At 49.9% G+C, this 16293-nt stretch overlaps 7 protein-coding genes across 7 annotated transcripts; 3 read left to right on the top strand and 4 right to left on the bottom strand.

The window, feature by feature from the left end:
- Window positions 1-719: 719 nt before the first annotated feature.
- On the top strand, window positions 720-2032 carry TGAM01_v210998 (hypothetical protein; the record flags this gene model as incomplete). Its single annotated transcript, XM_024550948.1, has 4 exons — window positions 720-822; window positions 889-1019; window positions 1142-1831; window positions 1907-2032. The coding sequence occupies 4 exons, from the start codon at window positions 720-722 to the stop codon at window positions 2030-2032; spliced, it is 1050 nt and encodes a 349-aa protein (XP_024404309.1).
- Window positions 2033-2303: 271 nt separating this feature from the next.
- On the bottom strand, window positions 2304-2888 carry TGAM01_v210997 (hypothetical protein; the record flags this gene model as incomplete). The annotated part of the gene is made up of 1 exon (XM_018810868.1): window positions 2304-2888. The coding sequence occupies one exon, from the start codon at window positions 2886-2888 to the stop codon at window positions 2304-2306; it is 585 nt and encodes a 194-aa protein (XP_018655923.1).
- A 1559-nt stretch (window positions 2889-4447) lies between these two features.
- On the bottom strand, window positions 4448-5099 carry TGAM01_v210996 (hypothetical protein; the record flags this gene model as incomplete). Its single annotated transcript, XM_024550947.1, has 2 exons — window positions 4448-4943; window positions 5002-5099. 2 exons carry the CDS (start codon window positions 5097-5099, stop codon window positions 4448-4450), a joined length of 594 nt encoding a protein of 197 aa, XP_024404308.1.
- A 1720-nt stretch (window positions 5100-6819) lies between these two features.
- TGAM01_v210995 (hypothetical protein) lies at window positions 6820-7255 on the bottom strand (the record flags this gene model as incomplete). The annotated part of the gene is made up of 2 exons (XM_018810869.2): window positions 6820-7133; window positions 7189-7255. The coding sequence occupies 2 exons, from the start codon at window positions 7253-7255 to the stop codon at window positions 6820-6822; spliced, it is 381 nt and encodes a 126-aa protein (XP_018655924.2).
- A 1005-nt stretch (window positions 7256-8260) lies between these two features.
- Window positions 8261-9838, top strand: TGAM01_v210994 (hypothetical protein; the record flags this gene model as incomplete). The annotated part of the gene is made up of 1 exon (XM_018810870.1): window positions 8261-9838. One exon carries the CDS (start codon window positions 8261-8263, stop codon window positions 9836-9838), a length of 1578 nt encoding a protein of 525 aa, XP_018655925.1.
- A 798-nt stretch (window positions 9839-10636) lies between these two features.
- Window positions 10637-11917, bottom strand: TGAM01_v210993 (serine/threonine-protein phosphatase 2A activator 2; the record flags this gene model as incomplete). The annotated part of the gene is made up of 1 exon (XM_018810871.1): window positions 10637-11917. The coding sequence occupies one exon, from the start codon at window positions 11915-11917 to the stop codon at window positions 10637-10639; it is 1281 nt and encodes a 426-aa protein (XP_018655926.1).
- A 413-nt stretch (window positions 11918-12330) lies between these two features.
- Window positions 12331-13243, top strand: TGAM01_v210992 (hypothetical protein; the record flags this gene model as incomplete). The annotated part of the gene is made up of 3 exons (XM_018810872.1): window positions 12331-12511; window positions 12622-12779; window positions 12839-13243. 3 exons carry the CDS (start codon window positions 12331-12333, stop codon window positions 13241-13243), a joined length of 744 nt encoding a protein of 247 aa, XP_018655927.1.
- Between the last annotated feature and the right edge of the window lie 3050 nt (window positions 13244-16293).

The raw sequence follows: 16293 nt of genomic DNA, 5'->3' as shown, positions 1-16293 counted from the left end.
GAGAGAGAAATCACCTAAATGAAGTAGCTAAAAAAATAGAGAAAACGGAAATTAAAATCACACGATTTCTAGTAAAAATTGTGGTTCGATGACCAGGCTAAAGAACACACGTCCAATATCTATCTATACTGGAATCATGCTGGAAGTCTAATAGATTGAAGTAGTTGTTTCCTTACTCGGTGAACCAACATCTACCCCCATACGTCAAATCTATATACGTACAACATGATAGGGCTAGTTTATGAAATCAGTATGATTATACTTGCGTACGCATTTTTATATCGTGATAAGTGATGCGGATATCTTTTGGGGCAGCGGCTTTGAGGTCGTCCGTAGAGATCATGTGACTTGGCAATCGCATCGCATGTTGAGCTCCGAGCTAGCAGCAACATTAAGCTCGCTGTGTACAGTATACGATACAGCGTCATTATAAATTACAATATCTGACTACCTATTGTTTGTTACAATAATTCTGACTCTTTATTTAGCTGCTCTTGTTGGCTAGCGGCTTACTCATTTTTTAAAAAAATAATCGCGCTACTGTTGATGTCACATTGATTCATCTCGTGGCCAAGGTACGAAACTTCCACTTGTGTACCCTGCAATAAACCCATCTTTCTTGGTGATATGACGTCAACTGTAGAGAGCAGATAAAAAGCTGATTTACGACTTGGTTCTCACAGATCTCAGATTAGGCCTTTACTTTAAGTCAGCTAGCAATGTCTGCTGGTACGGAAGTTCCAAACATGTCAGCCTCAACGACAAGCGTGTTGGGCAAGGTGAGGCGGATAGTCCCGCCTTTGCTCGATACGTTTCATAAAGGTACGCAATTCTGATGATCATAGACGGCACCTCAAGAGAGATTGATCTCATAGAAGACGTGACAAGAAACAACCGAGAAGCTAACAAGAGATACCGTAGGCCAGCTGGGTAGAGTTGCTGTCATTGGAGGCAGCGAAGACTACACCGGGGCGCCGTACTTTTCGGCCATGGCGAGTGCACGATTAGGATGTGACATGGTAAGACATAATGATACCTTGCCTTTTGACTCTCAGGATTGCGACATGGCAAAAGAGCGGGAAAATATCCTAGAAATCCCAATCCAATGGAATCACACCGCTGACTTGGAATCTCATAATAGTCACACGTTATATGCACCCCTGCAGCTGCGGCGGTCATCAAGACATACTCCCCCAATCTTATGGTGCACCCACTCATGCGCCAGTCGTCAGGCAAGGATGAGACAGACCCCGATCCCGACCAAGTAGCGCAGAAGATCAACGAGATGCTGGGCCGTCTGCATGTCTTAGTCGTTGGTCCCGGACTGGGCCGTGATCCCATCATGCAAGCAACAGTGGCTCGGGTCATCAAGGCCGCTAGAGAGGCTAAGATGCCGGTGGTCATGGACGCCGATGCCCTGCAGCTCGTGCAGAAGGACCCAGACGTGATCAGGGGCTACAAGTATGCAGTTTTGACACCCAACGTCGTCGAGTTCAAGCGACTGTGCGACGCACTCAAAATCGACGTCGGCGACCAGACGAGCGAGACGGGCAAAGTTGAAAAGCTGGCCCAAGAACTGGGCGGCGTGACGATTATCCAAAAGGGCGCCAAGGATTTTATATCCAACGGTAATGTGACTCTAGTGAGCGACCTCGAAGGAGGGAAGAAGCGAAGCGCCGGACAGGGCGACACTCTGACCGGAGCTATTGCCACGTTTCTGGGATGGCGCAAGGCGTATCATGACGGTTTATGGAAGGATCCTGAGAAACCAGCTCTGGAAGAGGATGAGACGATGGGCTTGGCGGCATTCGCTGGGAGCGCCATAACAAGGGTAAGTCTTTCAAAGGTTGGGGGAAATGTAGCCCCCCTTTCTTAACAACTGATTATGCACTAACATGAGAAATAGGAGTGTTCACGGTTGGCCTTTGGCAAAAAGGGACGGAGCCTGCAAGCAAGTGATCTAACGGATGAAGTACATTCTGCCTTCCTGGGATTCTTTGGCGAAGTTGATGGCGATACTGCAAGGCTATGACGATGGCAACAATAGTGTGAGACGATGCAGATTTAGATTAGACCTGAAGAATGTGTTCCCATTGCTCCCATTTTACCGACTTATAGAGTCTGTCTTCCCCTTTGGCGTCTAATGACGCCTGATATCAAAGAAGATTGATGTCCTCATTACCCATCTATCATAAAACGCCTCAAATTCTTCCTCCTCGGCTGTGTCTTCCTCCCGAGGAGGTCCTCGAGGCTATTCATTAATTTCACCATCCTCCGGGGTTTTCCGTCGTTCCTCTGCCTTCTCAGAACAGGCTTATTACATCTCGCAGCACGGTAACAACCCTTTCCAAAAGCTTATTCAGATCAGCGATGGTCCGTTCATTGTCCAACTTCGTTTGCGTATATTCCGCTTGTATCTGATCCACTTCCTTCTCCAGATCTTGGATGCCAATCCTCAAATCTAGGATGTCCTCTGCAGACTTGTCGTTCTTGGTGTTAACCGCCTCATCCACTTTGCTTTTCATAATGTTTACTTTGCTTCCCAGGATATCCATTCTGATTTCCACGCTGACAAATTTGCTCCTCATAATGTTCAGTTTGCTTTTCATGGCCTCCAATTCGCTTTTTAAATCCTTTAGTTGGTACATCTCCTGCCCTTTCTTGGTGAGTAACGACGTCATCGGTTTGGTTGGTACGGGGTCTACCTCAATCCTCACGCTTTGTATGGCTATCTTCGCAGACGATTTGTGTGCATCGCTCGTTTCAAGCATAGCCACGGTCCGGTCGGCGTCCAAGAGTGACTTCTTCGGAATGTGGCCACCTTCGAAGTCTTCTTTGTCTGCAGCATCGGCCTCCAAGGAACGTTTGCCATTCTTTAGTTCAGCCATCTTTCGTTCCCCTATCTTGAAGTGAGATTGGAAGATGGAGGGTGAGCTTTGTTCTCTGAGGAAAAAGAGAGGAGAATGTTAAGAAGAGAAGAAGAAGAAAGAGAAAGAGAACGAGAGGAAGAAGCGAGTTAACATGTTGCTCAGAGCGGTGTAATTATTTCAACGGCAGAATGACAATATAGTTGCCTGAGTATATCTAATTTGTAGATATCTATCACCTGGCTGGCAGCTGTCGAATCTTCTTGAACATCTCCACGATACTCAGCTTGATTGGATTGTCAGTATCCTAGAAAACATAAGATCGCCATTCCTGAAGCATTAAGTGCAAAGGAGTAGAACAGTTAGTAGGCCACTGTACAATAATGATCCTTGGGATGTACAACTCGTTACTGTCGACCAAGAGCATATCATTGTCCGAAGCGAAGCTGCTACTTGCTATGAACTCAATGGCAGAAAAGCAATCTCTTGAGGCCATTCGTTTGTCTAAGATGATGCGAGGCATAAATCTGGTTCTCTTGTAATGGGTCAAGTTTTTGGAGGCCATGGAATCTCCAGCTGTTTTTGGAGCCCTATAGGAGCGTAGGCTAGCAATATAGAATACGAAAGTGTCAGCACCAGAGGAGTCGTTGATTGCAATAAGTGAAAGAAGGTGAGCAATAGTGCCGTCTGCTGGTATCTGGCAGTAATCTACTATATCTACTTCATCTACTAGGTACCATATAAAAGTCACAGATGGAGGCAAAGGGCCTCAAGCCCCTCTTTCCAGTCCACGAAAGACTATATTAAGGCAAGCATCGGAGTTGATAAGTCTAAAAGAGCTTGAAGATGCAATGAGAAAAGAAAGATGAATAAGACGCCAGTTTTACCTGTAGTTCTAGCTACCCCAAGAAAACCAGTTTTTCCCACGCTGCTCCGTCAGCCTTCTCCATCTTTCTCGTTGGATGAATAGCTAGCTTGATCAGCCATAATATGCATATGATTGAGCGTCCAACCCGCATATCGCTACCCGTGACGACCCAACATCGCCGGTATAGTGTATGGGTATGGAGACGGCTCGGCGGCGACGTTCCCGGCAAGCCATGGACGCCCAACCCGTTTCCACTCGAGCTTTTTACCACGTTCGTGTATATGAAACAGTCAAATCAAAATTTGGCAATATGAGCTGTGTTTTATTGAATGAATCCTTTGCAATCTCTGGGTAATGGCGGAATACTCCCCCATGGCTATAGCCACCTGCAGGGAGAATGTTCTTTGTTGGCTGTAATAACCACTCAATGACTGTTCATTGGCCACTTACTCCTCAGCTGCCCACTTCGGACTGAATAGTACTATGCAGTACCTAGGATCTGATAAATGAGCAGTGCATGCCAAATACCAGGAGCTCAGCCGACTTGGCCTTGTACAAGGTCACGTACAAGTAAGGGAGCTCAGGTGGGCTGCAGCGCAAGCCACAGAGCCAGGGCCAGGCGGGCTGAACCTGACCAACTGCACATCCACTTCGGAATATGGGGCCTGCAAAGAGGCATTTTTCTCACAAAGCGAGCCTATCATGCCCCGGGCTACCGGGCTCTAGTTCCTGAGGCTAGAGGCAAAAGCGAGCAGGCGCACTGGGTATATCCTGGTCGTCCTGAACATCCCCCGGCTGTCTTACAACGCACTCTGTGGTCGGTATAGGAAGAGACCGGTGTGCTCTCAGGACGTAGATACTGCATACGAGAACAAATGCCTGTGCCGCCACACTCGATGAGCGCAGTAATATGAAGCCCAGCTACCAAATAGAGCGGAGCCGAGAGTAGTATAGAGCTCGCTGATTCTCTACCTCGGACATTAGCTTCAAAGAGCACTGAATCAAATGCAGGAGAGGAGCTCAGATAATCGCGGCGTAGCACCAACCAAAGACTTCCCTCGCCATCCAAGTCGCTGGCGATTGGACGAAGTGGTAACACCATGCGTAACGCTTCGAACCGCTGTGTTTCCGACACTATGCTACGCCAATTACCTTTACATAGATAGCCACGAGCGTCTACGTAGGCTGTGTGCGACCTTGATGCCTTACTGAGAGAATCGAGGTCAGTAAAAAGGAAGAACTGGGGAGTGGCGGCTGAAAACGTACCCATAGCACAAATCACAAATGTGTACATACGCCAATCGCCGATGAGATACCTCGTAACAGGCGATGACCTTGAACCGCGGTGGCTGAAAAGACATCATACATATATGCCAGCTGGTTACGGATACATGCCTATCAATACCAGTACCCAGGTTGCCAGGTAGCACGGACAGGCCAAGATGCATGCAACATGCATCTCGGTCTGGGAAGATGGGGCGGCTCAACAAGATCATTGGACGCCGGATGCCGTAAGCTGCCAGTGTCAGCTCGTGCAGTCAACACGGAAGTGCTAGCGGCCGCGCCACGAGTTACTTAGTTGGGCATTGGCACAACAGCGCAAGGGCAGGATGACAAGTCGCACGCAGTAACATCTTTGCTTTTTCCTCCCTCTTTTCTTTTGGTGACCCCTCATGTGCCCCTGCGGTCTTTTAGACAGGGCACGGGAGCACAAGTAGATCATTGCTGTGTGCAGCGCACCGTCGGACAGTCTCTGTCGGTGTCTCAGCGGCGACTTGCCTCATAGATCCTGTGCCGTGGCGGAGGTAGCTTCAGCTTGGCCCTCGTCAGATTTCGAGCCATAGGTAGGCTGTGTTGCAACAATTTGGGATCTCGCTGCCAAAAAACTCTGTAATTAGGTCCCTGGAAGAAAAAAAAAAAAAGAGCTGTCGTTTAGTGAACGTTATGTATCATGGTGGGTACAAAATGAGGGCGACCGTGCAACTCTATCTCGAAGGGGCGAAACAGGGAGCGCATAGACCCAAGAAACATGTAAGTACGTACAAACTCCTTCTCTGTGAAGCACTGGTTATCGACTATAACGCTGTCTCCCATGGCCGTAATTTACGCAATCGCAAGATAGACTGCGGTCGTTGTCCGGAGTGGCTGCTCCTCTGAGTCTAGTGACATATGCTGTCTGCTTTTCCGGATCCAAGAATCGGGAACCGCAAAGAGGTGTGGTCCTGACAGATATGAGATACACAGGTAAAAATGGCGGCACTTCTTGCTGCCTTGGAGGCCACACGTCCAGACTGTGTTGCCCGCTTGATCAAGGACTGACCCCGAAGTACCATAGCTAGAGCGCAGGTGATTGAAGGGGCAGCTCTCTCCCATATAAGTCAAAATGTGAGATGTGAGCAGTGAGATCGCCAGATTGGCATGCTGGCAGTAGCTTGCATGAAGGGAAGTGGGGCCGCTGCCCTTGGCCTGTCTGGGTTTATAATTCGTCTGAGTCTCCCTTGAACTGCCCTTGGTAGCACTCGTACCGTCAAAACAAACTATCGATCTAATCGGGGCAAGTGGAGATTGAATTGTAGATCCGAACTGCCCATAGAAATGTTTCTTCGCGTTCTTGGGAGAAGAGATATGGAGAACTTGTCAGCTTGAGCAAGGCGAAGCAGTCACCACTTGGTGGCGGAGGTGGCTGTCGCAGTACCCGAGTTCAGACCCTCTCTCTTTTCTTTTTGTCCCCTTGGCGAGGCAATAGTACCAGGGCGGTAGTGACAAGTTGATGCGGGAAAGAGGGTATTGGATGTACACTGCAAGGCACAGAAAACCTAGTGCGCTCGAGGGTATCTGTGCTGCCCGCGATGTCTCTCTTTCCTGGTCGTATTGTCTTGGACTGCACGGCTGTGCGATGCATACTTCGGGTCTGAGGCCCTGTTAAAATGCAGTGGCGTCTACTGACTGGCCTTTGGTCCCTTGGTCGTTCAGCCTGGACGTTTCCCAGATGTCTCACTCGCCCGACGCGCACTACGGTTGAGGACCAACCAAAGAAAGCCTCGAGAGGGCCGCGGGGGAGGCAGATGCAGAGCAAATGCATCGTCACGGAGCTGTCAGGCTGCGGCGCATCTCTGCCATCTCTGCCATCTCTGCCATCTCTGCCATCTCTGCCATCTCTGCCATCTCTGCCATCTCTGCCATCTCTGCCATCTCGAGGGCTTCCCGCCAAGGGCCACCCTGGTCGACGTCCGTGAGCCGCGGCGCTAGCCACTGCATATTGTCTCTGCCCTGCGTCTGAAGTCGTAGCTCATCGTCCCACGGTCTGTGTCCGGTCAGCTTTGCTTCTGGCGTTGCCAGTTGTGTGGCAATCTGCCCGCCCAAGTGGAGGCCAATGAGGTCGTGTAGATGGGAGAATACTGGCAGCAGTAGTACCAGTGTTTGGTTTGCTTGCTTTTTGGTGCAAGCCCCAACTTCCCAGGGTCTGGGATGTCTTGGAGGGAGACTGCGCGCTCGGTCTCATGTCTCGCCCTGGAGACATGATAAAGAGCCTCCCTCGACCCCTCTGGCTGCTGGATCGCGAAGTTTTTGATGTCGTGTTTTGTTTAGACTGTTTGGGCTTTGGTTTGCCAGAAGAAAATCCTGTTCCTCTCTTTGTTCTTGCCGAATTGCGCATTCTGCTCCTGCTCTTTCTATTGTTCGGTGCGAATAGAAGCTACGAACCTGGCAAGAAGACTTCACTCGTTGGTTCTTTCCTGCACTTACACCAGACGCCACAATTTTCCAGTCACTCACATGAGAAAAAAGCTCAGAGCAAAGAAACTCCACCAAGAACATCTGTTACCTGCCTCCATCTTCTCATCTCGCCCATCAAGTCGACGACCATTGTCCTACCAAAACTGCGATAGGAATATCCTTTCCTGCTCTACTGCGTGCCAATTCCAGATTTGCCACGGCTCGCAGTCTTCCCAGTTGCGATATCCAATCTTAATCCAGCCTGTCATTATCACCCTTTTGGAGTAGGCACACGGCGCACAGCATCGCCAAGTGCATCATCGTCGCACCACAACACGCATATCTTGCGCTACACTCGCTCTTTGCCGGCTCAAAGAGAAGATCGGGTATCACGCACCAATCTTGCAATAGATTGGACGTTTTTGTCGCATGCAAGCCGCCTGATTATCCTTCTCTCGCCCAATTTCAGCCACCCTTTGGCGAGCCGCTGCGGAGTGGGTTTGTGGTCAGTGTGTCTACCTACTCACTTGTGAATCACTTCTGCTTCACGTCTCGCCTTGTATGGGGTTCTACCTGCCACTTATTAATTACGCCCAACGTTCCAAAATTTCCATTCTTCTACTCCTCGCTTCCTCCGCAAACCCGTTGCGATAACTGTTACCTCTACTGTCTACGACTAAAACAAAATACGGTAGCAACGACACTCAACACATCCTTCCGCTGCCCCTGGGAACTGATTCCCATCAGCTACACCTCTCTGTTTCTCTCCTTCATTCCTTCATTCTTCTAGTCTTTTGCCTTGGTCCATACGATGTCGAGCGGATTCGACCGCCTGGAGAGGCTGAGGCTGTTCAGCTCCAAACGAAAAGTTTCATTAGCTTCTCTCAGGGCTGCTGCCTCTGATGGCCCTACAGCAGAGCCCCAGTTCCCTTCTCCTTCTTTCATTCGCCCGACAGCTACTCGCATGACGGCCCGAGAAGAAGTGAGCTTGCGACAGGCGACTTGCCGCTCTCCCTCTGTGCCGGACATTGCTCCTTCTCGCTTGGGCTCGCTGAGGTCTCAGTCTTCAAGTTCGGGCTTCAGTCGCTCGCCTATTCCGTCACCCTTTCTCCGAGACGCTCAGCCAGACTCGTCGGTGGCAAAGCTTCACGAGTATCGGTTTCCTAGCCCACCAAGCGGAGATTTGAAGGTAGCTACTGTCACTACGGCTTTCAATTCAATGACCACGGAAACGCCTGAGATTCCTAGCCCACGTTCTCAATCCCCATCTCCGCTTCGCTTGGAGGTGACGCCTCGCGTCGACACTCCTCCATCGCCTGGCTCGGTAGAGAACGGATCTTGTCGCCGCCGCTCTGACCAGAGTGTTGGAGTTCCTTCGCTTGTGTATAATACTCTACCGACTCCAGAAGATTCGCCCGAGATCGTACCTGTGCGAAACCTTTTGGCCGATTCTAAAATATTCGACACTGCAATGGACCCAACATTCATTGATGTATTTGAAGCGCAGATTCTTCAGTCGTTTGACCACCCACCGTTGAATGATCCATTTAGCGACTCATCCCCGTCTAAAACTTCTTTGGGCAGTTCCACTTTGCGGGAGCCAGACTTCAATGAATTTCTGAATCTCAGCGACGACGATATTGCCGAATCAGCACCTGAGACTCCGATGCTGGAATCTGATGATACACCGGAACACTCTCCGACCTCCATGGGAGCATTTATTCCCCGGCCTAAGCCCATCGGCCCTTTTGATCTGATACTTACGCCTCCCCGCGCAAGTCGTCTTGCTGACGCTGCTGCTTTCGAAGCTGCCCGAATTGCAAAGAAACATGACTTTGATCTGGTATACGTTGTGAACATCTGGCCAAGTGTGTCTCGTGGTCGGTCTTTCGATACTCAGAGCGCAAGCTCATATCAGACGCCTTCGTTTGGCCGGCTCTTGGCGGCTCATGGGTTGCACCAGATGGATGAGCCACTGCAACTAGCTGAATTCATGTATAACAAGATACTGCGCGCTAAAGGTTGGATTGAATATCGCAATACGGATGCACTACCACATGAGCATGCCCGGGGTTACGCATGTTCCTTCTATACCGGAAAGGACTCTCCACGTCGCTTAAGTGAAGGCAATAGTCCAGCTTCAAATATCCAGGTCAACCGAGGCATCATCTTTGCCGCCTATAGGAGGCCCAGAATCGGCGACTGCAAAATGGGACGCAGCTTTACTGGAGCAGAGCTTAGCTCTCTGTATGAAGATGCCGAGACCTTGGTGGAGATGTTAGTCGATATCCATGCAAGTAACCGTCGATGTCATCCGGCCTCTCACCACCACCGGCTCTGCGACGAAACTGGTCCTATGCCCATGCAAGGTCAATTGCTATCTGCATAAGTTGAATTTTACATGATCATGTTGTCTTTCAGAGTCACCACTTGTTTTACAGCCATTTATGAATGCAACCATGGCATATATATGTTTTTTTCTTTTCATCGTCTTTTTTCCCTATATTTTTCTTCTTGCCTCTATTTTGTTCAAGAATGAGAAAGACGAGTCAACGATCAGATTTCTTTTGTCAATTTATCCTTTTAAAGATACCTCTGGGGATGGTTTCTGTCACAATTGGCGTTTTCGAGATACTTTGGGCTCTCTAGCCTCCCCTATCAACATCAAATGGGGAGGTTGCCTATGGTCAGAGGATTTTTGTTTTACCCGCAGCATGGTGGAAGAGAAAACGTGCTGAGGAACAGCATTGGGACATTGTGAGGATATAACTTTCGGTAGATCTTCCCGTAATGAAAGGAAGCGGGCATGTACTTCGCATATATAACGCACGTTACGGCCGTGAAGGTGACCATTCCTTTGAAAAAGAAAGAGTAATTAGGTATAGACAGCCTGAAATTGATAATGAAAACTTTTAACTCTAGAAAAAAACAAGAGCGCCTTTCGATTGCAGGTCTTGGCTTGATAGTAGGAAGTAATCACGTACGGAACGTAGAAACATGTGAGGATCTAGGAGCGCTCAGTTCGATGGCAGTAATAGCAATAGTAGCGGCAGGCAATAGCGTTTGCCGCGGTAGTTACAACAAACAAGGCAAGATGCATCTTCTTGGTAGTTCAACAGTCTCTTATCCCTATTTAACTTTACTCTATATCAAGTGACCGGGGCATCAGACAGTTGTTTGTTTGCCATTAATCAAACGGAATTCTGCGAAGCGTTTCCACATGCCCTCCCTTCTTCATCTCCTGAGCGGCTGCGATGCTGCTGGGCACTTTGATGCCGCAGCAATCGCCCCAGCCCGTGCCGTCGTGTGCCTGAGTAGTATGATCGTGATGGGAATGATCCTCGCCGCTGTCTTCATTGGCAGCGGACGGGTCTGCTTCGCTCATGCCTTCGGCAGCAGGAATGAGCGATCCAAACAGGAAATGCTGCATGACGGGCAGTTTTCCCAGCACTTCGGCGACAAACATGCGGCGCATGCCGCCGTCGATTTTGGTCCATGATTTGGAGGAGGAGATGTCGTCCAGCATGGGGCTGTGCCACCGTAGGCCTTTGACGGTCTTTGTGCTGTTGACAAAGTTGACTTGGCCGAGATACAAATAGTCATCGCCGAATTCTTCGACTGTGAGGTCCTGGTGGATGCCGCGAGGGGTGATGTACGGGTGGTGCAGGAGCTGAGAGGCGCCGAAGAGGAATGGCAAGAACTGGTAATCGTCGAGTCCCCAAACGCCATGGGAACCGGCCGGCTCCAGATAATATGCCATTTGAATGACACGCATTAAAGAGAGGTAGCGAACAAAGACTCGCAGGACAAGGGCCTGGAAGTCGGATCGCTGTAGAATGCCGAGCTGGTAGAGACATAGAAGCCACATCATGAAGTTGAGCTCGTGCCCTGAGCCGTAATCGATACGGTTCCGGTTACCAAAGGACTGGAGAAAGTATGCAGATGCCTCGGCGGTGGCCTCGGCGTTGTGCAGACCAAGGCTTTGGTGCCATGCCGGGACATTCTCACCGACTAGATCAAGGAAGCCCCTGAACGCCTTGTTGCCGAATCGAGAGCCGCCTTGCTCGTCAGGAGGGGACTGAGAGACGAAAGTTTCTGCTCGGTCCAAAATGCTCAAGATTGCCTTCACCGGTCCACTTAGGGAGTCGTCCTTGATAACAGATTTGGGCGTATCGACCACGGATTCCGACAGGCCAAAGACCCATGCCGCGATGAGATTATACGTTGGAGAAGCCAGGAATAAGTCATGGTCGCTCCTTGAAAGAATGCGTCTGCTCGGCGCCTTGAAGCTCCAGCCCGTCAAGTCCGGTGGCGAGGGCAGCGCCGGAGTCTGAGGAAGAGGCGTTGGGTTGGCGGGGCCGGGTCTCCTTCTGCGAGGCTCGAGCTTTGGGATTCTGTCTTTGAGGTTGGGGATGCCTGAGGCCAATGGCGGTAAGGAGGCCGGCTGGGCGGGTGATTGTGATGCCATGGCGCGGCTATATGTGATGAGAGTTGATGGGGGATTTCGATGTTGTGGCGCGCGTGAGATGTAGGCGTGTGTTGCAGGTGATAATGAATAATGTGGAATGAGGCGCTATCAAGATGGCGTAGAATTGGTCCCTGAAAGCTACCCACGTCACCGGCCAGCGAGAGGTACCCACTACTAGGTATCCGACAGTACCTGAACCAGCAGAAGCCAGGTCGCTATAGTGGCGGCCCAAGTACCGAGACAAAAACCTTACCTTTGCAGATCGAGACTAGCAACACCAACGGCAGACAAAATTTCAATCCTCCATATCTGCATTCAGAGGCATCTTGCAGCCTTACAGCTAACCCATCTTTTTCTCATTGCTGCAAGCTGTCTTATTTTTCTGTCTCTTTCACACACACACCCACATAATCATGGCTCCTCTTACGGCTGAGCTGTCACATCTCCCCAAGGCGGATGGCTCCGCGAACTTTGCATACGGCGGCTACACAATCACAGCTGCAGTCAACGGACCAGTAGAGGCGCAGCGCCGGGATGAGAATCCGTTCGAGGCGTTGGTGGACGTGAATGTGAGGCCGGCGGCGGGAGTTGGAGGTAAGCAGACGATTGCACCCTGAACAAAACGAGAAGAAGAGGGTGCTGGCTTTTCTGGTGGAAGGATTTCTTGAGGATTCATCTCTGACCTTTGGCGTCTGTAATCTTAGGCACTGGTGAGCGCCAGCTGGAGGCTATCCTGCAGCCAGCTCTACGACATCTCATCCTGGTCAGAAATTTCCCCAGAAGCGTGATTCAGGTCACTCTTCAGGTCATGGAGACGCCTGAGAATGCGTATGTGAATTCCAAAGTGATGCAGCCTCGACTGGTAAGTGATTTGTTCTAACCGTTGGACAATGGATCTCATCTCACACTTCATCTATTCAGAATCTCGGCATCATCCCGGCGCTCTTACACGCTTCTATTTTGGGGCTTTTAACAGCAGCAGTTCCCATGAAGACGGTAGCCTCAGCAACATGCCTGGCAATCGCAAATGCCGACGGCAGCAGCGTCAAGGTAGACCCGACACCAGCGGAGATTGATCAAGCGAGATCCGTCCACGTGCTGGGCTTCACGGCTGACCGCGACCTTTTGCTCGCCGAGAGCGAAGGCTCCTTCTCAGAAGACGAGTGGGCCACAGTCCTCCAGACGGCGGAAAAGGTGTGCTGTCGCAGCCAGGAGGCTAGAGATGATGCGGAAATGGGAGGCTACGGGGCTGAATCCGAGAATATGCAACAGTTTATGCGCTCCGTCTTGGAAGCGAAGGCAGCGGAAGGTCTCCACTGGAGGTGAAAGCATTCGCCGGTGTTGATACATCACTTTTTTTTTCCCTCACTCTCTCTAATTTCCTTTCTTGCTGGATCATTGGCTGCCCTTATCAATATCACCGGCGCCACGAGACGGTGATATCTGCTCTCGTATCTAAGCAGCGATGCGGATTTATCCTGGGGTAGACCGGCAATTTGCAGGTGATTTGTGGAAACTGGCCTTGTTAGCAAGGCCCTATCACATCCAAACTGGCATAGGAAACAGAAGCGATGGAACTAGGTCAGCCATAAACGCTGCTGAGACGAGATGGGGGACGCTATTGGATTTGTGATGAGGCTGGCAGGCATGATGGAGACGATACCATTGTTGACAGATGCCACGCTAGAAGCGAGTCAGCTGCGTTGATACACCAGCTCGCCTAATCTATAATCATTTACAATGCTCAGGGCATGGGTGACGGCACGTCGACAGAAGAGGGTGTGTTGAGACAACAGGCTGAATACTATTGATAGTGAATAGCGTGTTGACAAATTATATATTATTTAAAGCAGGTGGTGTATGCAAGAGGCAGCATGGATAGCGAAAAGAAAATCAACAAAATGACGCACCTGAATAGCTTCTTTCTTCTCTTCCCCCCTTCTCTTATGTTTTCTATATTTGCCCGAATGTGGATAGGCTTTTCGGACATGCGGGCTTACTTTTGTAACAGCCCCTGAAATGCTATGCCCGCAGGCTATGAAACGCTGTTTGGGCCGCCAGCGGCAACATCCGTTGACAGCGTCTGTTGACCGTGTTAATCTGTTGATGGTCTCTGTTGACAGCGTCCGTCGACAGGTTGTGTTAGTGTTTTGCTGCAAAGGGTCACATATACCTGCAAATACTTGTAATGCCTGTTTTTATATCACCTATCTAAGAGGTTGCCTTTAGGGACGTAGAAGATTACTTATTAACATAGTAGTCTTACAGCTACTACTACTGCTGCTGCTGCTACTGCTGCTACTGCTGCTATTTTTACTACTTTTACTACTTTACTATATATACTATTACTGCTATTGCTATAACTACTCCTGCAAACTAGTGTAAACTACCTATGTGTTCCCTGGTTGTGTTGGGCATGGTGATGTCCTCGTCAGCCTTCTGTATGGTGACAGGTAAGGATTCGTACATGATGGAAGATGAATCCGTTGTCTTATTCCAAAAGAGCCATCTGCCTATATTTTTCGGCGATAAAACACCTAGAAAGCGAACAGTACTGTAGGCTTCCCACGCGTCAAGATCCAACAACCTCATTCAGCCTGCAAATAATACATGTCTACTCAATACAGCTCTGATCCGGTTGCCGCGTCCGCTTTTGGAATCCTTCGGCAGTGAGGTTTTACTTCTAGCGAGTTAACTGCATAAACTCATCCCCCATACTCTGAAACCAACTGCCTGCAGATGCGGAACACCAAACATGGGGGTTTGGTGAGACTGCCAAGCCGCCGCACTATCAAACACGGGCGGGTATCTGGCATGGAGTATCAACCCCGTATTGATACTATCTGCGCCTGCGCCTATACGCTGCGGCATTTGTGACATGGGCATTTCGCCTCTCTCCAGGATCCTTTTTTTTTTCTCCGCAAGTCGAGGATTAATGGCAGCGTAGCATTTGGCCTCGACCTCCCGGAAATAGCACATTGATATCTGATTGTGTGCAATATTAGGTACTCAAATATTACTGCCTGGTAAGTACTAATATTACTAGATTCCTAGTAATGCTACTATTGGAAACTAGTAGCTGGCAGCTACGAACTCCAATATGACGGTTTAATTGCCGGGCAGCAAAACGCGGGCCTGGCGTCTCAGAAGCTCGGTACCCCTGGCAGCTTTTATCTGCAGGTACTAAGTTGCCCCATACAAAGTCGCCTGCAGGTTGAAGTACACGGGGTGGCGGGCGGCACGCACCGCAAAACGAATCCCCTGAAAAAAGAAAAAAAGAGAGTTTAGAGAAGAGAAACAGTAAGAATTGAAGGGAAAAAAGAGGAGCTGCGCATTGAAAGCCTCTGTTTCGCCGCCATTGCCAACGCCAAATGTTTCTGAGCAGGGAGCTGCTACCCAGCTAGCGACCAGCTAGCTCCTTCGTGATGATAGCTGCATCAATTACGGAGAGGGAGATGTGATGGAAGCTGGGAGATGTGATACCTGGAAGCTGGGGATTGCTAGCGGTTAGAGATTCTAGCGATTGGGAGTTTGTGGATTTGTATGTATATAAGACCGTGGCGTCGAAAACAGCCTCTCCCATTTGCTGGCACGCATCGACGTTGAGTATAATCGTTAGTTGGAGTAGCAGTGCCGGAAGCAGAACTCTGGAAGTTCTCGCGTGTCTTTTGTTCGTCCTCCTTTTAATTGCTGCATTTCCTTCCCATCTTGTTTTTTTGCTTCCTTCGTTGAACTTCTATTCTCTTATATATACTTTTTTCTTCTTTGTCATTTTTCTTCTTTCAATTTTTTTCCTGCTTCTCCACTAGCAAGACCAGGCGTCGGCTCGCTCTTTCCCCCTTGATCTCCGTGTCACGAGATATCCTGTCTCTGATCTGCTCGAAGTGGCGGCCATTTATTTCTTATATCTCCTCCTCAGCCCTCGCTCGCTCTGCCTGTTGCAGCTCCATCTGCGAACCTCACCTTTGCTCTTTACGTGCACTACAGCTGGTCTGTTGCAGCCTCGCTTCCTCGGTTATCATCCACGCCACGTCCACCACCACCGCCATTCTCGTCATCACTTAATCACCCCGAGTCAAGTCAGCTAGATCTGCTTCGAGCCCATCCAGCGTCCTTTTTTTCCCCAGCGCTTGCGTTGAAAGAGGTAAGGCCCCCGACTGGACGCTGCGGAGAAGCCGTAACTGAACTGGCAGTAGTCTAGAAGGCCGGGACGACGACAAATCCTCGATTCCAAAACGGAAAGTGCAACGTGGGTGCCTCTAAAGCATCACTGCGAATCCCAAGAGAGTCTCCGCAGCTTCGTTATTCGCCCCCGACGCTTCCGCTAGAGCCTTAGCGCTCTTGGCTACTGCGTCGCATTGCCCTTTTGCAGATTG

Source organism: Trichoderma gamsii (genome assembly GCF_001481775.2).
Source record: "Trichoderma gamsii strain T6085 chromosome Unknown Scaffold_82.2, whole genome shotgun sequence".
NCBI lineage: Eukaryota > Fungi > Ascomycota > Sordariomycetes > Hypocreales > Hypocreaceae > Trichoderma > Trichoderma gamsii.
Note: the sequence above shows the minus strand (reverse complement) of the source record. Positions and strands in the feature narration are given on the sequence as shown.